The sequence below is a fragment of the Camelina sativa genome, chromosome 18 (assembly GCF_000633955.1).
Source record: "Camelina sativa cultivar DH55 chromosome 18, Cs, whole genome shotgun sequence".
Taxonomy (NCBI): domain Eukaryota; kingdom Viridiplantae; phylum Streptophyta; class Magnoliopsida; order Brassicales; family Brassicaceae; genus Camelina; species Camelina sativa.
The window spans coordinates 14376446-14398486 of NC_025702.1; the positions used below are offsets into that span (position 1 = coordinate 14376446).

The 22041-nt window shown below is 37.8% G+C and overlaps 4 protein-coding genes across 6 annotated transcripts; 3 read left to right on the top strand and 1 right to left on the bottom strand.

Moving 5' to 3' along the window:
* On the top strand, positions 577–2972 carry LOC104761629. Its single transcript, XM_010484746.1, has one exon. The coding sequence runs from the start codon at positions 584–586 to the stop codon at positions 2852–2854; it is 2271 nt and encodes a 756-aa protein (XP_010483048.1). The 5' UTR covers positions 577–583; the 3' UTR covers positions 2855–2972.
* LOC104761630 (nicotinamide/nicotinic acid mononucleotide adenylyltransferase-like) lies at positions 8772–11107 on the bottom strand. Its single transcript, XM_010484747.2, has 9 exons — positions 10947–11107; positions 10718–10791; positions 10323–10408; positions 10051–10134; positions 9877–9961; positions 9618–9697; positions 9422–9523; positions 9273–9331; positions 8772–9188 (listed from the first exon to the last, which is right to left on the bottom strand). Exons 1-9 carry the CDS (start codon positions 10994–10996, stop codon positions 9092–9094), a joined length of 717 nt encoding a protein of 238 aa, XP_010483049.1. The 5' UTR covers positions 10997–11107; the 3' UTR covers positions 8772–9091.
* Positions 11243–18695, top strand: LOC104761631. 3 transcript variants are annotated; one of them, XM_010484751.2, is made up of 10 exons: positions 11243–11525; positions 11866–15329; positions 15446–15634; positions 15809–16898; positions 17004–17111; positions 17232–17638; positions 17736–17855; positions 17932–18095; positions 18190–18281; positions 18372–18695. In XM_010484751.2, the coding sequence occupies exons 1-10, from the start codon at positions 11312–11314 to the stop codon at positions 18401–18403; spliced, it is 5880 nt and encodes a 1959-aa protein (XP_010483053.1). In that variant the 5' UTR covers positions 11243–11311; the 3' UTR covers positions 18404–18695. The 3 variants fall into 3 exon arrangements, with proteins under 3 accessions (XP_010483053.1, XP_010483052.1, XP_010483051.1); XM_010484750.2 differs by having other exon boundaries at positions 11866–13830; positions 13933–15329; positions 15809–17111; XM_010484749.2 differs by having other exon boundaries at positions 15809–17111.
* LOC104761632 (probable L-type lectin-domain containing receptor kinase S.7) lies at positions 19106–21665 on the top strand. The gene has a single exon (XM_010484752.2). The coding sequence runs from the start codon at positions 19452–19454 to the stop codon at positions 21486–21488; it is 2037 nt and encodes a 678-aa protein (XP_010483054.1). The 5' UTR covers positions 19106–19451; the 3' UTR covers positions 21489–21665.

Genomic DNA, 22041 nt, shown 5'->3' on the forward strand with positions numbered 1-22041 from the left:
CATTCAAATCCATTTAAAACATACTGTGGATTTTGAAATCCAAAAAACAAATCATTAAATGAATAACATGGGATTTTAACAAGTATTTGTAAATCATAGAACTAATAACACCTAATTTTGATAAGTATTTTAAAATCAATGATTAAATAATACATAATTTTTGTTTGGATTTTCAAATCCATTAAAATCATGAAACCAATAACTCCTCTTAGTCTATATATTTTTTTACTTCCGCTCGTTTTTCTTCCGATCACAACTCTTAATTTTAGATAATTATATTTTCCAATTTTCAATAAATTTTTTGAAGATTACATTTATTTATGGTAGTTCTTCATGTCTTTTTTTACTTTACTTGTTTGTTAGATCACTATAGAATTATTGTCATCAGAAACTATTAAAATATTTCATAATATAATACATCAGTATTAATTTTTTTGAAATGTTTCTAGTGAATATATTATAACAGATTGGACAGCAATAATGAACGACTTTTCTTTGGAGTAAAGAATAATATATAAGGACCAAGCTTAGCTGTATTCACAAACTTTTAATATTAGATTAGATGGCAGAGTAAATAATATATATGCAAGGTGGGGGAGAAGGAGATGAAGAATATCACAGAAATCCAAATCCCCCTAATATTATTGTAGCAGTCATGAGTTCTGTGGGTGTATTTCGTAAGGTGGAAAAGGATGAAAAATCATATTGGATATACACATTAACACATCCCGATGAAGCACTAGCCATGGATCCTTTTTTTCTTTGTCCTCGTGCGCGTCTCAAACTCCTAAAGCTCAAACTAAATATGCCCGTTGATGATGATGATGATGATGAGGATGATGATGACGAAGACGAAGACGATGATGATGATGATGATGACGAAGACGAAGACGATGATGATGATGACGATGATGACGATGAAGGTACTGGCAAAGAAGACGACGACGACTATGACAATGAAGTTGACGATTATGAAATCGATGACGATGAATATGATGGCAAAGTAGATGGCGATGAAGATGGTGGCAAAGTAGATGATGATGCTGCTATTCCTGAGTTAAACCCATACAATTCATCCCCTCACTTCTCAAGTGATCAACAAGACGAATCTTTGCTTGATTGTGACCACCCTAGTATCTGTAAGCTCCCTGTAGTGCCTCTTTTTTGGTGCAACAATGAAGAACAGAGTTGTGAAGAATTCGAGTGCGGTGCATGCGAAATGGAAATGCCCAGCGCAAGCTATTTTGCATGCCAACAATGTGGAAAAAAGTTCCATAAAGAATGTGTTGAATCTCCACTTGTGATTAAACACCCTTCCCACCCCTCTCATTCTCTTCGACTTTACAGTTTTGCAAGCAGGGAAATGAAGTGCATCTGTTGTAAGGAAGTTGTCTTTGATATGTTTTATCACTGTACTACATGCGATTTAAGTATGCATCCGGTGTGTGCGATGAAGACGGTACCCTGTGTTTCCGACCATCCAAAAAGCCATCACCACCCTCTCACCTTATTCCCTGCACAAGCTTCTTTAGTTTGCACTTACTGTGCAATGATTGAGAAGCTTGATCCCACATACATATGTATCGAGTGTGTCTTCGTAATCCATGAAGGCTGTATCGGGTTTCCACATGTCATAAGAATATCCCGTCACCCCCACCGTATCTCTTTTACCTCTTCTCTTCCATCTGGAAATTTGTCTTGCGGAGTCTGTCGTAAACAAGTCGACAACAACTATGGTGCATACTCTTGCAAGAAATGTGCTGCTTATTTTGTTCATTCAAAATGTGCAACACACAAATATATATGGGATGGAATCGAACTCGCAGGAATACCAGAAGAAGAAGATGAAATAGACGATGGTGAGCCATTCAAGAGGATTGCTGATGGAATAATACTTCATCCTTTTCATAGTCACCATCTACAACTTGAGATCGATGATGCTTCTGACATAATTAAGTATTGTCGAGGGTGTGCCCTTCCAATCGGTGAAGATGAATTTTATTCATGCATGGAATGCGACTTCATCCTTCACGGAAGTTGTGCAAATGCTCCACGCATGATACGACATCCTTTATATCCACATCCACTTACACTATATGTTGCCAACATGGTACCAGCTAATGCTAAAGGTACATTCTTTTGCGATAAATGTCATCGTGATGGTACTGGCTTCTTCTATTGGCATTCTGTAGGAGAAGATAGCTTCTGTTTAGATTTGCAGTGTGCCTCGATTATAGAACCCTTCGAATATCAAGGCCACCAACATCCGTTATTCCTACCTTGGAACCCAGATGAGAAGAGAACACTATGTCAAATGTGTAAATACGAAAGCAACCTATCAAAATTAGAATGCACGATATGCAATTACTCTATATGTTATCGGTGTGCTGCCTTACCATACAAAGTAAGGTACAAGCATGACAATCATTTTCTCACAATTTGCGATGGGAAAGAGGCAAGTGATCTACCAGACTGGTGTGAAAATTGTGAAGGCAAAATAGAAGAAGTTAAAGAAACAGGTTATCGCCCGCTCTCATATGAGAAAACAGAAAGGCGATTTTATAATTGTAGTGACTGCTGCACCCCTCTTCATGTGGATTGTCTACTTGGGAAAGACATGTACATGAGGCCTGGTAATACTAAAAAAGAATACCTCTCTTATTCCATGTACTCATATAGACATGACCGCCAAATAAAGTTAAATGTTCGGATTCTTCTCAACGATTCCCTCTCCCGACCAATCTGTACCAGATGTAAGCGCCGTTGTCCATTCCCAATAGTTTTTAAAGGGAAAAGTACATTATTCTGTTCTTGGAATTGTATAGGAAGGAACATCAATTTTAAGAGTACTTGAAGTACATTCTTTATCATCCATTTTCCCTAATTAAAATTTGAAGTATGTAATATTTCAGCTATGTTGGTTTTTTCTTCTTCTTTTAAACAATCAATTAATTTTGAGATGTAATTTTCTACTTTTGGAAAAAGTTAATGTGATTTTATTATATTTGTATATCTTAGAATTTAGCTACAATATCTCTATAATTGTGAGATTGCTATTTTTTCCTCTATTTATAGAGGAACTTTATTTTTTTCCTACAAAGGGTTCTTCTATAAATAGAGGAAAAAATAACAATCTCTATTTTAGAGGTGAAAATAGAGGTATGTTGGAATAAAACTCACCTCTATTATAAAGATCTCTATTATATAGGAAAAAAATAAAGAAAACCATTGGAGATGGTAAAAGTGCGTGTTTTTCTCCCAAGTAATTAGGTTTGTTATAATGAGGATTTTGTTTAAGCAGTTTGAGAAGCAGAACGCCCCTTTGTATTAAATTATTGGTGTAGGGATGATATAAGAGAGGTAAATACTAAAGCAGCTAAAGAGAGCTTTGAAGACGGAATCAGATGTAATATTTAATGAAACCTAGAAAAACAATCCAACTAACCTTGAGACAGAGTAAACAAAGGTTGATGATAAAAGAGACTAAAACATCAACTCCGATTAGCAATCTTTAATGAGAAGGATCTAGACATGGATGGGCTTGCGGATCTAAAAAGAAAACATGAAACCCATTAGTGGCACATAAACTGAGAATGGACATGTGACGCACATGTTCCCCAAGTTGATGTATCACCTCAGTTTCTTAAAACAAGATGTACATGATATAAAGAACCATCCACTACTTAATATCACATCAACAACCGTTGCCTCACACCAAATCATTTCTCCTCGTAGCGAAATTATAATTAAGCAAAGAAATTGGTCTAACTTAAGGAAGCATGATCTTCAGAGGGATTACCTTCCCGCTTTGGTCATTGACATAAGCAAGGATTTAGGAGATACTTTGAATGACCAAAAGAACTATCATGGGGTTTTTGTCTTCACTAGTAGGAATAAATAGATTTTAGAAAAAGTGCTACACAATAGAATTAGTATATATTAATTTATAAACAATTTGATTTAAAAATTCATTTTAGAGAGTGTAGATATTATTACACTATTACATATATCATGGAGCTATGATGATTCCTATGCATATCTTTCTTAATGGTTTCATATTTTGGATTGGACTTTCACTTAGGTTGGCTGTGGCCTATTATTTTGTGAAAGCAAGTTTTAGAAGGGAATATTTTTGTAAAAATAATAGTGAGCTACATGACCACATATCCCAACTTAAAAAATGTATAGGTAATTACACAAAATAAATATATTGCATGAGCACATGTATCAAATATATGATGGCATGTGCTCAAAATCACAATAATTTTATTCTAGTATATTGTTTGTCAGAATTCGGCATTGACTAAGTATGTCTGGTGTTGACCAGCAAATTTTTTTTTTTAGTATTAGAAACAAAAGTAATAAAATTGTTTTGTTGAATCATTTATGGTTAAAAACATATCTATATCCAATATAAAGATAGAGTATATATGTTTAATGCATTCAATCTTATAATAGTTAGGTTTCTGTTTAGAAGTTTAAAACTTAAATAAAACTGAAAATTAAAATCATTTACAGTTTTTAAGATATAGAAATTTAAACTAAAACAAGAAAATTCATGTTATAATAAATAAAATATTGACAGTATTTACTTAATATTGCAATTCTTTGGTAAATCTACATATATATTTCTGAATACTAATTATTTTAGAATTATAGTATTTTAATATTCTATAATGCACACGTCAAACAGCTGGTGGGACATAGACACTTGCTTCGTAGCATAATCCATCTTCTGGTAACAATCTCTTGCATGAAATACTTTGATCAAATATGAAACTCAAATGAACAACCACATGTTGTACAAACATGAGAGTCAAATACGACTTCCAAGCACAGTTTTCTGTCTCGAAACACTCATCAGCCTCTGGTACAGGTAGCTTCATTCCTTTGCATCATGGAATCGATATTATACTCATTTATTGATCTAGACCCAATATCAGTCATTTGATTCACCTTCAGACACATGACGACTCAACAACAATCCTCTAAAGCACTTTCACAACCCACATACAGCTCTCTGATCCTACTTCCATGATCAATTCAACACTTTAGATGTCAAACCCTTAATCCATTGCTGCTCTCTGGATGTTACCGCTTAGAAAGTCATGATCATTCTTATGAGCTGAAACAAATGAGCATAATAAACCTGAAACACTAAACACACACATCAATGCATACTTGTTGAAAACATACAAGCATTTCCCATCAACAATATTTACAATCAGCCTCGTGTTCCAGCAATCAATCATCTGAGTTTAACTACAAAACATTGAATTTACAACACATTTTTTTCAGCCATTTACACACGATCTCATACTTCCAAACATAGTTAAACACAAGGAGTGAGGGAACCAGAAAAGCAATAGACCATTAAGATTACTCTTATATTATTATTATTTTTTTTTTTAAAGAAAGAGTTTGTCATACCTTGAGATCTGTTCTATGATGTGTGTCAACCACTTGTTCAGGACTTCACCAGAAACTACCATAAACTTTTGTGAATCTTCAAGAAACAGCTCTATGATCAGTGGATAGTCTTTCGCTCTCATACCTTTGATTCTCATGGTTCACCATCAACATGAAATAGACAACAAGTCCAAGTGCTAACCTTTTATTTGTTTTTTTTTCCTACAGCTAATACCTTTTTCCGTTTTTGGCATAAAAAAACAAATTTTCTTTACATAAGCAGCCCTTTTTTTTTTTTTGCGGGTGGCCCTCAAAAACTTAGAGACGGCTGACATGTGAATTTCGTTGTTTTGAGTGTGATAGTTATGGTAATGGCTTCTTCTATGAGCATCGCTGAGAAGACAAACCCTTCCGGATAGACTTAAGGTGTGCCTCCATAATTGAACCATTTGACTATAAAGGCCACGAGCATCCCTTATTCCTACCTTGGAACACAGAGAAAAATATACGATGTCAGATGTGCAAATATGAAAGCAACGATTCAAAGTTAATTTGCATAGAATGCGATTATTATATATGTTTCCGTTGTGTTACCTTCCCATACAAGGTAAGCTATAAGCATGATAGTCATTTTCTCACAAGTTGCAATGGAAAAGAGGCAAGTGATCAAGCTGGTGTGATGTTTGCGAAGGCAAAATAGGAGAAGTAAAAAAAAGGAGGTATCTTGGGTTTAGAAAGAAAACAGAATTACGATTTTATAAATGTGATGGCTGTAGTACAGCTGTTCATGTTGATTGTGTGCTTGGGGTAGACATGTACATGAGACCTGATAAAACTATGAAAGACTACATCTCTATTGTCAGGCTCACATCTAAGGGTACGAAACGGAAAGATCTTTGGATTCTTGTCAACAACTCTCTCACCCGGCCAATTTGCACTAGATGCTTTTGCCGTTGTCCATTCCCAATATATTTGAAAGGGCAGAACACAATATTTTGTTCTTTGTATTGTAGTGAAGACTGATCATCAAAATAGTTAGGGAAAACGATCTTTATCCCCTTTATCCCGTCAATTTGAAGTATTTTTGTTTCGGGTTTTGTTGTATTTCTTATTTCTTAAATTTCGTTTTAATATGTAACTTTAAAAAAAAAATGTTTGTATGGCTTTACTTTTTGTATTTGCATTACCTTGGATTTTAGCAACTAGTTTACAAAAAAGAAAAAAGGAAAATGGCTTTAATATATATGACGAGTACTTAAGGCTTATCTATGTTTGAAACCCAGCTACAAACCACGTCCATTCCCCCGAAACCTAAAAAATTAAGTCTTAGATAGCCTAATTTGCTGACCAGGTACTTAACTTTGTTTATAAGATTTTAGGATATATGCCGACTGAATTAGGTCACACGTGTATTTATCTATCAGGTCAGCTTACAACAGAAACCAGCCGAGAGAGAGATCTAGAGACGTGACATCGATGACAAAAAATACCGTAGTAACGCTTGCCAACTCCGGTTTATTGATATTTATTTGAATTAAATCGTTGTGGATCACCGGTAGTACTTTTAAGTTCGATGTCAAAAATTTCAAGTGGGAGTTCTTCAATTTGTTTAAAGTGGCAACTAATATTTTTTTCCAAGTGGAAGTAATAGATGACACTTTTTTTCTGTTTGACGATATCGATTGCAAGTTTTGTTGTTTGACAATTTGTGTAAATATATTGATATAGTATATTAGTAGTATGACAACTATTATGTATAGGCAAAAAAACAGACATAATCATCTATATAGAAAAACTAGTTGTGGATATGTACATTATNTTTTTTTTTTTTTTTTTTTTTTTTTTTTTTTTTTGTCAAACCTATGAAATAGTTTCATTTCATTTAACTTTATATGGATTAAACCTTTTTTTTTTACTCCTAACTGTTAGGAATCTCAGAGTATTCATAATCTATAAATGAAAGACATGCAAATCCAATAGTTGCTATTTTAGTATTTTAAGTTGGAAAGACATAATGGTCGACAAATGTGGGATGGAATGGAATGCAACTTCATCCTCCACGAAAATTGTGCAAATGCTTCACGCATGAAACGGTACCCCTTATATCCACATCCACTTACAATAAAAGTTGCTACCAAAGGAATTGGTACTGACGAAGGTATATTCCAGTGTAACCAATGTGCGTGTGAGGGTACTGGCTACTTTTATGAGCATCATATAGATGGAAGAAACTTCAAGCTAGATTTACGGTGTGCCTTGATTACCGAACCATTTGCTTTTCAAGGCCACAAACATCCTTTATTCCTAGCTTCGGAACCGTACGAACTAACACTATGTCATATGTGCAAAGAGGAAAGTGACGATTCTAAATTAATCTGCATTGAATGCGATTATATTTTATGTTATCGTTGCGCTACCTTTCCATATAAGGCAAGGTATAAGCATGACAACCATATTCTCATCATTTGTGATCGGGAAAAGGGAAGCGGTCAACAAGATCGGTGTGAAATTTGCGAAGGAAAAATAGAAGAAGGAGAAATGCTATTCTTTTATAAATGCCATGACTGCTGCATCGCTCTTCATGTTGAGTGTTTACTTGGGACAGACATTTACATGAAGCCTGGTGATACTGTAAAAGACTCCGTCTCTGTTCTCGTGAAGACATCTAAACTTACGAGGCCGAAATGGATAGAATTTTGGATCCTTCTTAACAGTTCTCTCAGCCGGCCAATTTGCATTGGGTGTCGGGACCGTTGTCCATTCCCGATGTTTTTCAAAGGATACAATGACAAGATATTTTGTTCTCAACGTTGTATCAGAACTCTTTTGAGAAACAATTCTATCAGACATGTTGCGTAATGATTGAGTATCCAAGTTAATTTGGGGTCGTTTTATGTTTCGGAGGTTGTCTTTTGTTCTCCTTAATTTTCATTGTGAGTTGTAACTTTCTATTTGTAATGTTTTATCCCGCATGCATTCAGTAAATGTACCTTATCTGATTAAAATCCGTTTTTTTTTTTTTTTTGACCAAGATTAAAATCCGTTTATCATGATTATTTGATGGGTATTGTGGTAATGTTGATCTGATGGAAGTAATATTCTCTCAGCTTTGAATACCAACGTCAGTGGAAGCAGAGTAACATTTCACCAATAAATGAGTTAAACTGGATCAAACCATCATCACCCTAGTTTGTGAAACAGGAGTACTCGTTTTGAGTCGTTTATAGAGTGTTTTTATGCCTTTTGTGTCTTTTTGGTCGTGTCTTGAGTCTTGTACAGGTTTAGGAGCCTATGCTGAAGATTGGAGGCATTTCGCGTCAAAAAAGAGCAAAACGGTAAGAAGGAGAACATGCTAGGAAGAGTCAGGAAGTTTTTATAATAGATGATGGTGAGCCATTCAAGAGAATAACTGATGGAACAATACTCTATCCTTTGCATAGTTACCATATGTAAGTTTGAATCGGCAGAGCTTTGACATAAATAAGTATTGTATAGGGTATGCCCTTACAATGGGAGTGAGACGGACACTAGGGAGTTTTGCTGTCGTGAAATAGTGTGCTTCTTCCAAAGCTGGTGATTCGTTAAATGTATCTGATCGGATTACATCTTGCTTACCACGATTATTATATGGTTGTGTAGTAATATTTGATCTGATTAAGTATTATAATCCTCTCAGCTTTTGTCATGTGAGCTCCGTGTAAAGTTGATGTTGTCTGATATAATCTATAACTCCATCTCCAGTCAAGTATTTAACCGATAACCCTTGCGAAATGCATTGCCTGAAAGAAGCAGAGGAATGAGCATGAGAAATCGTATTTTGTGTGTAGATGAAATGTTCTTGAGAAGGATAAATCTCACACAACCTTAATCTACTGGAACTGATCTGATTAGGAACAATATTGTCAACGATTTTGATGTTAGCCTGCAAAACAAACCGAGGTGACACCATTCACTAAAACCCGTGTCACAGACTGAAACAGCGGAATCAGAAAAGAAACCTGGTAATACTTACGCGGTTTTCGTTTAAGATTTCGTCACCAGAGATCATATTTTCAACATCTTGTCCTTCTCTTCGGATGCACACAATGCCATATTCTTTACAAATAGTTCTTACCTTCAAAACCCAATATTGAGAAAGGAACATAACTATGAGTAAAATCGATAAAACACATCTCTGTTTATGTGATAACAATGCTGCCTTGGTTTACCTGTTCAGGGATCCAAACACCGGGAGTGCAGAAAGATTGCAGTAAATCCGAGCCACATAGTAGCATGACTTTGAGAGACTCTAGCATTAGAAACGACATACTATAAATTTGTCATTTGCGTAGTGGTTAACACATATGATGAAACATAGCAACCACATTGAGACGATCCAGCAATTACACAAAAATGCAAATGACATCAACTATGAGTAAAAAGATGCCAAAGGCCACAAATGACACAGTTTTATTGCAGTTATCTTACCCTCAGGCACAAGTCGATTTTTGGTAAGGAAAGTCTTGACCCTTAATAAAACCGTCAAAGTTCGTTGGTAGGTGCTTTGAAATGCCTGTAAAAACAGCTTCCACAGTTTTGTAAACAATGCTCTGTTCCTCTAAAGAGAACCTATTAAAATATTTTCGAGGAATGAGAAAGTACCTCCCATGGATCAACCATTACAAAGTCAGAGCTATGACAGGCCAGATTACACATTTCTAAACGATGTTCTGCAGATAAAAGGTCCTACACAGAATCTGATGATTTTATTACATATCTAAAGGAAATTAAACAGAAGAGTAAGCAGAAGAACTTTAGGAGCTCATAGTTTCATCATCACCACATAACATGTCCATTAGCGTTGGTTTAGAAAAACAAGAGGCATTAATTGAAAAAGAAACTAAGATTCTCAAGAAGCAATAGTTATATTATACCTTCTTCTTGTATGCATCATTAACAGGAGACATATAGCCTCCAAGAACATGAAATCCATTTGAGTGTAACGCATCTCTCGCAAGCTCTAAAGACGAAAAAAGAGAACTTATCAGTCTGATGTAAAGAAACATATAAATTTGAACAAAAGGTCTCAGCATCAACGATATAAAACTTTGGTTTAACATGATGAACATCCAGAAACCTCTTAAGTTAACACAATCAATACAACAAGGCATAATCTAATCTAAGCTACTTTAGACAACAAACACTGATCATAATGCCTAAAAAATATGTGAAATTTCGGATTGATCGTATCGGAAACACGAAATTGATAAACATAGGAACGTTGAATTCTATATAAACTGATCTAATAAAATAAAAAATAAAAACTCACCAAACAGGCGTAAATGCATGAAAGTAGGAGGATTGAAACTCCCAGTTGCCACAAGCACTACACAAGTTTTGTCCCTGCTTTCACACAAAAAATCGGAATAAAATTCAAACACCCAGAAATTTACTATAAACATTGTGAGAATCTCGTCATCAAAATTTACAAATTCGGAAATAAAAAAAGAGGCAGATGAAGGGAATCAAAAATCGAGAATAAGCTTCGAAAATTTTACTCAGAGTTTGATCCATCAGATAGTTTATCGACTGGTAAGGGAACATCCATTGAACTTTGATGATCGAATTCGAATCGGAGTCTCTCTAACGATTACGCCGGCGAATGTTTTGTTTCAGGGTGAGATAAAAACGACGACGACGACACGGTGAAAAGAATAAAGCGAACGACATCGTATATGTATAAAGTGGTGAAGAGTTTAATGAATTTAAAACGCAGCGTTTTGTATAATCAGCGAAGGTTTTTATAAAAAAATCTTTAATAAGGGAAAACGAAAATGAATCTTTATCCCTAAAATTTTGAAATTCAAATCCGCGCTAACAGTCTCTCTCTCTCTCTATATATCTCTAGAGAAGGTCGTCGGAGATGTTTTCCGTCAAGGAGAATCCGAGGGGGAAGCCAGAGAATGTGAAGATTGAGAATCTTTTCGTTCAGATCTTTGAGAGGAAGAGGCGAATCGTCGACCAGGTTAAGCAACAAGTAGATCTCTACGACCACCATTTAGCCTCCAAATGCCTACTCGCCGGAGTATCTCCTCCGTCGTGGCTTTGGTCTCCGTCTCTACCTTCCCAAACTTCCGGTAGTTCCTCAATTTGATTTCAGTTGCTCAATTTTTTACGGATCGATTTCTTCTCCTCGTCAGCGCAATTTTAACTGGGTATTGTTGCTGTGAAGTTGTTTGATACTTTACCGGAGATGGATTGAAAGATTATAAAGCTTATAAGCATAATTTGTCGTTGAATTACTTTGATAATACGGATTGAAAGATTTAGAAATGGTATTAGGGTTCATAAGCACAAAATTTGATGTTAACGTTTCCTGTGAATAGGTTTTAGGAGCTCGTGCTGTTTCAATTACGATTGAATAGAAGAGTTTCTGGTCGCGATTCTTACTTTTGATGTTTGTTTATGTGTATACAGAGTTGAATAAGGGGGAGATTATATCAGAACTTCTATTTCCTTCTTCAAGACCTTCCATCATTTGTCCCTTTTCATACCAACGGCCTGTCAGGTTTCTAGCTGACAATGTAGTAAGACAAGACCTGACGTCTGTGGTAAATAATAACCCAATAGAAGAGCAGTTGCTTGAAAAGGAACCACAACACGACCTCTCACACAACTTAGTCAGACATGTTACGAATCATTCTCATGAGCAGGATGGTAATATTGCATCTCCTAGAGATGTCCATGAGAAAGAGGGATTGCCAGAAAGTGTCTCAATCGATTGCGGAGAGAATCAAAGTTGTTCATCTCCTGAACACTCTCAGAATCAGACAGTTGAAACTAATCTTGATGCTACATTTCCTGGATGTAGCCAAGGGGAAAAGGTTCTCAAAAGTGTCTCAACTACTGGTTGTGAGCGGAAACCATCTCCTCCCGGTTATCGTCAAGAAGAAACTGATCCAGACGCTTACCTTGACCCTGGATTATCACTTGCTAAGATGCAGAGATCAAGGTCACGTCAGAAAGCTTTGGAGCTTCGTAGTAGTGCCAAAGCGTCGAAAAGCCGTTCAAAAAGTAGAAGTGATCTCAAATCTTCTCAGGATGGAAACATAGGCTTTGGGATTGCTTCTTTAAGGTCTGACAGTGTTAGTGAGATAAAGTTATTTAAGCATGATGAGAATGATGAAGAGTGTCGAGACGAAGTAGAGAACAGTAATTCTCAAGATAAAGGAGGGGATCAGTGTATTAAAACTTGTTTAACTAGAGAGTCTTTTACCTTGCATCAGAAAGTGGATTCGGTGAAAAAATCTTCGAGCGAGGATGCTTATGCTTCTAGTGTATCAGAATCTCTACCCGAGTCTGGTCATGTGAATGACATTGACATATTACAGTGCAATGAGAAAGTTAATGAAGTGTCTGCCGAAGTAGATGAGCAAGTGGATGATCCCAAAAGCAGAACTTGCAATGAAACAGCTTATCTCGATGGAAGTACTGACCAAATGGATGATCCCAAAAGCAGAACTTGCAATGAAACAGCTTATCTCGATGGAAGTACTGACCAAATGGATGATCCCAAAAGCAGAACTTGCAATGAAACAGCTTATCTCGATGGAAGTACTGACCAAATGGATGATCCCAAAAGCAGAACTTGCAATGAAACAGCTTATCTCGATGGAAGTACTGACCAAATGGATGATCCCAAAAGCAGAACTTGCAATGAAACAGCTTATCTCGATGGAAGTACTGACCAAATGGATGATCCCAAAAGCAGAACTTGCAATGAAACAGCTTATCTCGATGGAAGTACTGACCAAATGGATGATCCCAAAAGCAGAACTTGCAATGAAACAGCTTATCTCGATGGAAGTACTGACCAAATGGATGATCCCAAAAGCAGAACTTGCAATGAAACAGCTTATCTCGATGGAAGTACTGACCAAATGGATGATCCCAAAAGCAGAACTTGCAATGAAACAGCTTATCTCGATGGAAGTACTGACCAAATGGATGATCCCAAAAGCAGAACTTGCAATGAAACAGCTTATCTCGATGGAAGTACTGACCAAATGGATGATCCCAAAAGCAGAACTTGCAATGAAACAGCTTATCTCGATGGAAGTACTGACCAAATGGATGATCCCAAAAGCAGAACTTGCAATGAAACAGCTTATCTCGATGGAAGTACTGACCAAATGGATGATCCCAAAAGCAGAACTTGCAATGAAACAGCTTATCTCGATGGAAGTACTGACCAAATGGATGATCCCAAAAGCAGAACTTGCAATGAAACAGCTTATCTCGATGGAAGTACTGACCAAATGGATGATCCCAAAAGCAGAACTTGCAATGAAACAGCTTATCTCGATGGAAGTACAAGATCTAAAAGCTCAAGTCAAGATAGCGCCAAGGAGAAACATCAAAAATCAAGCAAGTCCTTTTCTGGTAACTTTCAGTCAAGATATTCGAGTCCCTCTCACTGTGCCGATCATGAAGTAGAATTACCTCAAGCAATACCTGTGGTTAATGAACTTTCTATGATAACAGATGCTGGAACGAGCATCTTTCAGTCTGAAATCATTGCAAGATCCAGAAGTAATGCTCGAGAAGATAGATCGAAGACCGAGCATTCAGGCTCTCTATCTTCTGCAATTGATGTGGAGCCAAGAGATTCAATTTCAATACTGCAAGGTAGCCATGTAAAAGATTCACTGGATCCCTCTACTGTTGATGTGGAAAGTTTAATAGTTGAAAATATAACTAGCAATGATCAATCAGAAGAAAAGGGTGAATGTGTTGACATGAACAGATGTTCAAGTGCTGAAAGGGTAAGCCAAACTGGCATCTCCCCAGATGAGACCTTTTGTGCGGGTGCAATCCAAGGTTCTATGTCCAAGACCGAGCTTTTGGGCTTTTTTGAGTCCCCTTCAGTTGAATTGCAGTCGGTAAACTCAGTAATTCACTCAGACGATGAAAGTGTATCTTTGAAGCCCATTGCTGTTATTGGTGAAGGTTCATTAGTGGAGGAAGATAACAATGGTGTATCGATTGAAATTAGCAGTATTTCAAATTCTAGAAGTTCAAACCAAACTGATATCACGGTGGTTGAGCCATTGCAGGTTGAGTCTATTCTTCAGGAAAGCGGTACGCCCGAAAAATTGATTGACCATTCTAAAAGATGTGATATTAGTTGCGGGTCCAAAGAAGTGCAGCCACTGGGTTCAGTGACAAATGCTGGGAGTAGCCAATGCCATGAAAGAATTAGTAGGCCAAGAAGCTCAGCTACAGAAGAGAATTCAGCAAATGAATATAAGGCTTTTTCTGTTGGCTCTTATCACAAATCGGCTGACAAACTGGTTGAAGTTAGAGAAGGAAATTCATCGCTGAGAACCCCTAATCGCCCTGCTTTTGTGAAGCCTGAATCAACCCATATTGATGATAATGAAAAACGCAATTTCGATGAGGTTCCAGTGAATAGTCAAGAAAAATCAATGATGGAGAAGGTCCCCACTCCAGCACCCGCTGCAAAGGTGTCTTATGTCCCATCCCTTACTGATTTTGGAGTAAATCTCTTGGCAGATAGTGAAATGGATGACATTGAGGAGCACAATGGGTTAAAGATAGAAATGGTACAAGAAATGGAATCGCATGCAAGCCACTCTGGCTTAAAAGTAGGAGAGGATGAACCTGCAGAGTCAAATACATTTACTGGCCATATAGATGCATCGAGAAAGAGAGCTCAACATGAAACATCCTATGAAAAAGGTGTTCCCCCAATTACAGGAGATGGAAAATGTACAGAAACAGAAGATTCTCATGATCCAGAGAGCTCGATTCAGGAATTTTTCTGCTCTAGTTCCTCCATTGGGGGATCCATGCGGCAGAATAAGCGGAGAAGAACCCTGGAAAAAACAACTAGTAGAGGGCTTTCGCCAAGCCCAGGGGTGAATATTCTTTCCCTATGTCTTGGGACAGCTCAATATATGAGAATCTTGAACTGCTCCTTCCTTCCAAATGTAATTAAGATGCTTTTTAAATCGTGGGATTTTATATTTTGCAGGGAGACAATCTCGAGTTAGATTCTGTTAGGGAAACAGTACATCATCGGGAGGAAGTTGCATGTCACAACCTGGATAACTATGACGTTGAGTTACAGAAGATGATTGGATCTGCATCTTCAGATCACTATGGTGTTGAGTTACAAAAGATGATTGGATATGCATCTTCAGCTGAGTTACGATTTGATGAGGTATGTGCACTATTTCTCTGTCCTCGTAAATTTAATGTCTTTTAAAAAGTAATCCCTTTTCCTTGAAAAATAATATTGGTTCCATAATAATTTCTAAATAGTTCAAAAATAATTCCAGAATAGTTTCTCTTGTACTGTATGATGTGCAATTAACCGGAAAATGGATCTTTACAGAGTTACTTATTCAAGGAAGCTGGATTGATGAGTCCTGCCTCATTTTCCTTCAGACCAGAACAGCTAAGTGTACAGAGGAGTCAAATTGCTCCAGATCACGGAGTTAGATCAGAAAATATTCACTTTTTGCCATTTGCTGGAAAAACCTCACATGGATTAGCTAGTTGCATTGTTCGCGATTCAGATGGTTCTCCTTGTATACCACCCTTGGGTTTGATAAGCTCAGACGATGGAAGCCCCCCTGTTTTGGAGGGATTTTTAATTCAAACGGATGATGAAAATCAAAGCGGCTCCAAAAACCAGTTAAATCATGACAATTTCCAACTTCCAAGAACTACAGCAGAAAGTGCAGCCATGATAGAGCAGATTTGCAAGTCTGCTTGCAGGACCACTCCGTCATTACATCTGGCTAAGACATTTAAGTACGATGGAAAACTAGAGTTGGATCAGTCCGTCTCAACTGAGCTGTTTGATGGCATGTTTTTCAGTCAGAATCTCGAGGGTAGCTCTGTCTTTGATAACTTAGGGATTAACCATGATTATACAGGAAGATCGTACACTGACTCTCTGCCTCTTTCTGGTGCTGGCTCATCTGCTGAGGCTAGGAATCCTTGCACGTCACCGACTGAGAAGTTGTGGTATAGAAGTTTGCAGAAGTCTTCCAGTTCAGAGAAACGAAGCAGTCAGACACCAGACCTACCTTGCATTAGCGAAGAGAATGAGAACGTAGAAGAGGAAGCTGAGAACTTATGCACAAACACTCCAAAGTCTACGAGGTCAGAGAAGCAAAGAAGTTCAATTCTGGAACTTCCTTGCATAGCTGAAGAAAATGAAAACATGGAAGAGATATCTGAAGCTGTCAATGAAGCATCTGGTTCTGAAAGGGAGAATGTCTCTGCCGAAATGAAACCTCTTGGTGATGTTAATGAAGAAGACCCTATGAAGTTTCTTCCACTTGTTTCTGAAGCCAAGATTCTTGTTGATCGACAGAGTCTAGACTCTGTCAATACTGCATTCAGCTTTTCCGCTAAGTGCAACAGTGTCAAAAGTAAAGTGGGAAAGCAGAGTAACCGAAGGTTCACGGGTAAAGGTAAAGAGAACCAAAGTGGAGCAGGTGCTAAAAGAAATGTTAAACCACCTAGTAGCAGGATTAGTAAGCCTAAGTTGTCTTGTAACTCGAGTTTGGCAACTGTAGGTCCCCGGTTACCAGAAAACGAACCTAGGCACAACAACATTGTCTCCAACATGACTTCGTTCGTTCCACTTGTGCAGCAGCAAAAACCAGCACCTGCACTAATTACAGGTAATTGTTTTCTCTTTCCAGTATGAAGCTTTTGAAAGTTCCAATAAATTGGAGGTATCATTTTGCTACCTTCTTGAGCTACTTATTCACCTGATTTGACCCTATCTACGTTTCCCTCAGGCAAGAGGGATGTCAAAGTAAAGGCCCTGGAGGCTGCTGAGGCTTCAAAACGGATTGCTGAACAGAAAGAGAAGGATCGTAAGCTGAAGAAGGAAGCTATGAAGCTTGAAAGGGCTAGACAGGAACAGGAAAATATGAGAAAGCAGGAGATAGAGAAGAAAAAGAAAGAAGATGATCGAAAGAAAAAGGAGGCGGAAATGGCTTGGAAGCAAGAGATGGAAAAGAAAAAGAAAGAAGAAGAGCGGAAGAGAAAGGAGTTTGAGATGGCTGATAGGAAAAGGCAGAGGGAAGTAGAAGACAAAAAGGTAAAGGAAGCTAAAAGACAACGCATTGCAGAAATTCAGAGACAACAAAGAGAGGCTGATGAAAAACTACAAGCTGAAAAAGAATTGAAAAGACAAGCTATGGTAAAGAGCCCTACTCCTCTTGTTCTTTTTTTCAAAGCTTTGTTTAGCTATTGTGATGTTGGAGATTTTGCTAAATTAAAAATAACGACATTTTTAGGATGCGAGGATAAAAGCACAGAAAGAACTCAAAGAAGACCAAAATAATGCAGAGAAAACCCGAGGACAAGCGAATACTAGGATCCCTGAAGTGAGATCAAAGAGTAATTCCAGTGACAAGGTACAAGTCTCTCATCTTTGCTAGACATTTTAGAGATGAAATCACTTCTAATAAATAATAATTGTTGTGCTTTTAGGTGATAAGCAATCCAGGGAAAATGTCTGAAGAACCCTACTTGGGAATTGAAGAAATGGAAGAGTCGTACGACATCTCTCCATACAAATGCTCAGACAACGAAGAGGAAGAGGAAGACGACAATGACGCCATGTCAAACAAAAAATTCGTTCCTACTTGGGCCAGGTTTTGTTTCTGAATTGCTCTCTCGTTCGTTAATGTTCATTTCTCACTAGTCAATTACCATTTGTGTTTACCCCAACGCTTCTTATTCTTACAGTAAGAGCAATGTCATGCTCGCTGTCATTCCCCAACAAAACCTTGATCCAAAAATTACTTTCCCTGTAAAACGAAAATGCGATATAAGCGAAGGTAAGATCTCTCGATTACACTTTATTAAAAATAAAGTTTCATACTAGTTTTCGCCATACTTATGGATAAGTTTTGTTTTGCATCTCCTAGTTCTTTTGCCTCCAAGGTTCCAATCAAGATAGCATAAACTACGAGAAGCCAAAGGTCAGATTTACAGTGACATTAAAACTTAGAACCACCACAAACAAAGTAAGTATCAATGTGTTTCAAGTTTCGTATCTTTTGCTGGAAATGAGGAACATAAACATTAGTAGCCTTGAAGCTTAAAAATTAGTTTGTGAATTCTCTATCTCTCTTTACTTATTGTAGCAAGGTATCCTACTATCAAAATCGAATCTCTTAAGGTTTCTTTTTTTGCTTTCTTATGTATGTGATAGTGAATGGGTAATGTAATAATTAATTTAGTCATCCCTATTGACCCTCATGTTCATACATAACGGCTAGTTTAATATTATAAGGTTCTGTTCTTGATTCTTCTTAGTGGAAAGAAGAGCCAGGCGCTGAAAGCAAGAGATTTGTTCTTTTTCAATATAACCAAATTCTCACTACAACTTCCCTTTTTATAAATGTCGATTTCGTTAAGATAACTTTTTTGGATCATGATCGCTTAATTATATTTAATTACTGTCGACTTTGGGGCTTAAAATAAAATAGTCGCAACTCACAGTTCTAGACTATGATTTGGGTTTTTAAGACTCTTAACACTCACTCACAGTTGCACAACGGATAAGTAACATAAACACTTATATTAATACTAATATTATGTATTGTGAGAGCTACAAAATAGTAAACACAGTCAACACGAGTCGGTGAGTCAAATTGAGTTATTGAAAAATAGACTGATAAAATAATAAATGAAGTAAAAGATCAATCAATACACATTATTCTTATTTCACGTGGTGGCGCTATATAGAATACAGCAGAGATGCCCATTTAAAACGGTCAGTTTAGAATTCTGCGTCCCATGTAAACCAGACCCCACCCGACCCGCTCCTAACACACTTTTTTGTTCCCACTCTCAAAAACGCCACCGTATCATCACCACCCTTTTAATAACCGTTGCTACACACAAATTACAATAATACCCTCACCTTCTTCATCATAATCCAATTCGAATCCATTTTCCCACCACAGTAATAACAAAATCTCTTTCTCTTCTCTCTCTCTCTAATGTCTCTTTCAAGAAAGCTTCTTGTTCTCTTCTTCACATGGATAACAGCACTATCCATGTCGAATCAAGTCTTCGTATCATCCGAAAACGTGAACTTCGCATTCAAATCATTCACGATCCGTAACCTCACGTTCCTCGGCGACTCGCATCTCCGAAACGGCGTCGTCGGACTCACGAGGGAGCTAGGCGTTCCCGATACAAGCTCCGGTACTGTGATCTACAACGCTCCGATCCGTTTCTACGATCCTGAATCGAACACCACGACGTCTTTCTCCACTCACTTCTCCTTCTCGGTTCAGAACCTAAACCCGGATCCGACCTCCGCCGGAGACGGGCTCGCTTTCTTCCTCTCTCACGACAACGATACTCTGGGTAGTCCCGGTGGTTACTTGGGTCTGGTTAACTCCTCTCAGCCGATGAAGAACCGGTTCGTCGCTATCGAATTCGATACGAAACTCGATCCTCACTTCAACGATCAAAGCGGTAACCACGTTGGTTTGGATGTTGATAGTTTGAACTCAATCGCGACTTCGGACCCTCCTTCGATTGATCTCAAATCTGGAAAATCGATCACTTCTTGGATCGATTACAAGAACGATTTGAGTTTGTTGAACGTGTTCTTGAGCTATACTGATCCTGTTTCCACAACTAAGAAGCCAGAGAAGCCTCTTTTATCTGTTAAGATCGATCTTTCCCCGTTCTTGAACGGTGAGATGTACGTTGGATTCTCAGGTTCAACAGAAGGAAGCACTGAGGTTCATCTGATTGAGAATTGGAGTTTCAAGACTTCTGGGTTTCTTCCGGTGAGATCCAAGTCTAATCATTTACACAACGTTTCTGATAGTTCTGTGGTGAATGGTCCTGTGGTTATACCGAGTAAGAAGAAGAGGAGGGGAAGACACAATCTTGCTATTGGACTTGGTATTTCTTGTCCGGTGTTGATCTGTTTAGCTCTTTTGGTGTTTGGGTACTTCACTTTGAAGAGATGGAAGAGTGTGAAAGCAGAGAAGGAGCTTAAGAGTGAGCAAATCACTGGTTTGAGAGAGTTTAGTTACAGAGAGCTTTACGCTGCTACGAAAGGGTTTCATTCCAGTAGAGTCATTGGGAGAGGAGCGTTTGGGAATGTTTACAGAGCCTTGTTTGTTTCATCTGGGACAATCTCTGCTGTGAAAAGATCGATACGTAACTCGACTGAAGGTAAAACAGAGTTTTTGGCAGAGCTATCCATCATTGCTTGCTTGCGACACAAGAATCTTGTTCAGTTGCAGGGTTGGTGTAACGAGAAAGGTGAATTGCTTCTCGTCTATGAGTTCATGCCTAATGGGAGTCTTGATAAGATACTGTATCAAGAATCAGAAACAGGAGCTGTGGTTCTTGACTGGTCGCATAGGTTGAACATAGCTATTGGTTTGGCTTCAGCTTTGTCTTATCTTCACCATGAGTGTGAGCAGCAAGTGGTTCACAGAGACATTAAGACGAGCAACATAATGCTTGACATATACTTCAACGCAAGGCTTGGAGATTTCGGTCTGGCTAGACTCACGGAGCATGATAAGAGCCCTGTCTCAACCTTGACCGCTGGCACAATGGGTTATCTCGCACCAGAGTACCTCCAGTACGGCACTGCGACTGATAAAACAGATGCTTTTAGCTACGGAGTGGTGATTCTAGAGGTTGCTTGTGGGAGAAGGCCAATAGATAAAGAACCAGAGAGTCAAAAGACAGTGAATCTAGTGGATTGGGTCTGGAGATTGCACAGTGAAGGAAGAGTTCTTGAAGCTGTGGATGGGAGATTGAAAGGTGAGTTTGATGAAGAAATGATGAAGAAACTGTTGCTTGTGGGTCTTAAGTGTGCTCACCCAGATAGTAACGAGAGACCATCAATGAGACGTGTTCTGCAGATACTTAACAATGAGGTTGAGCCTAGTCCGGTACCGAAGAAGAAACCTACATTGTCTTTCTCTTGTGGGTTAAGTCTCGATGACATTGTTTCAGAAGATGAAGAAGGAGACAGCATCGTGTACGTTGTATCTTAGTTAGAATATATCTTTTAATATTCTTTCTTTCTGATAGATAATTTTCATTTCATTTGCTTGATTTTGTATAACAACACTATGTGTGGCCTTTGGTTCAATGAGTTTATATTGAACAATTAGGTTTCTATTTTCATATAAACACATCTCAGAAACTAGAATAAAAATGGATTTGATTTACAGAGCAATCAAAAAGCAAAAACACAGTTTCAAGATCATCAAAGACTGATCTAGTTACGTACCTTACTTGATAGTGAAGAAACTTTGTTGAAGCAATCAGAGTATCTATCTATATTAGGGATTTAGAGTCAGAGTGTATATACATAACATGTACGCTCACACGACACGGTCACATAACATGGCGCAAATGCGCGATGATGGTGGCAGAAGGAAAGAGAGCACACTCCCGACAAGGGCAAAACTATCTTTTTGCTAATCCCAGGTTGTGCTCTCTTTCTTCTGTCAACATTTCTCCATCTTCTTCTCCGGGAGAAAGAAGAAGAAGAAGAAGAAGAAAAGAGTGTGACGTGCGGCGTAAGTTAAGCAGTGACGGTGA

What these genes read in the sequence shown, in the direction of transcription:
- LOC104761629 (XM_010484746.1), top strand. Translation starts at nt 584, where the DNA reads ATGCAAGGTGGGGGAGAAGGAGATGAAGAATATCACAGAAATCCAAAT.
- LOC104761630 (XM_010484747.2), bottom strand. Translation starts at nt 10,996, where the DNA reads ATGGATGTTCCCTTACCAGTCGATAAACTATCTGATGGATCAAACTCT. An exon ending in TCTGATGGATCAAACTCTGA is followed by an intron (nt 10,792 to 10,946) that starts GTAAAATTTTCG and finishes GTGTGAAAGCAG; the next exon opens with GGACAAAACTTGTGTAGTGC. An exon ending in TAATGGTTGATCCATGGGAG is followed by an intron (nt 9,962 to 10,050) that starts GTACTTTCTCAT and finishes CTGTTTTTACAG; the next exon opens with GCATTTCAAAGCACCTACCA.
- LOC104761631 (XM_010484749.2), top strand. Translation starts at nt 11,312, where the DNA reads ATGTTTTCCGTCAAGGAGAATCCGAGGGGGAAGCCAGAGAATGTGAAG. An exon ending in AGCACCTGCACTAATTACAG is followed by an intron (nt 17,112 to 17,231) that starts GTAATTGTTTTC and finishes CGTTTCCCTCAG; the next exon opens with GCAAGAGGGATGTCAAAGTA. An exon ending in AATTGAAAAGACAAGCTATG is followed by an intron (nt 17,639 to 17,735) that starts GTAAAGAGCCCT and finishes CGACATTTTTAG; the next exon opens with GATGCGAGGATAAAAGCACA.
- LOC104761632 (XM_010484752.2), top strand. Translation starts at nt 19,452, where the DNA reads ATGTCTCTTTCAAGAAAGCTTCTTGTTCTCTTCTTCACATGGATAACA.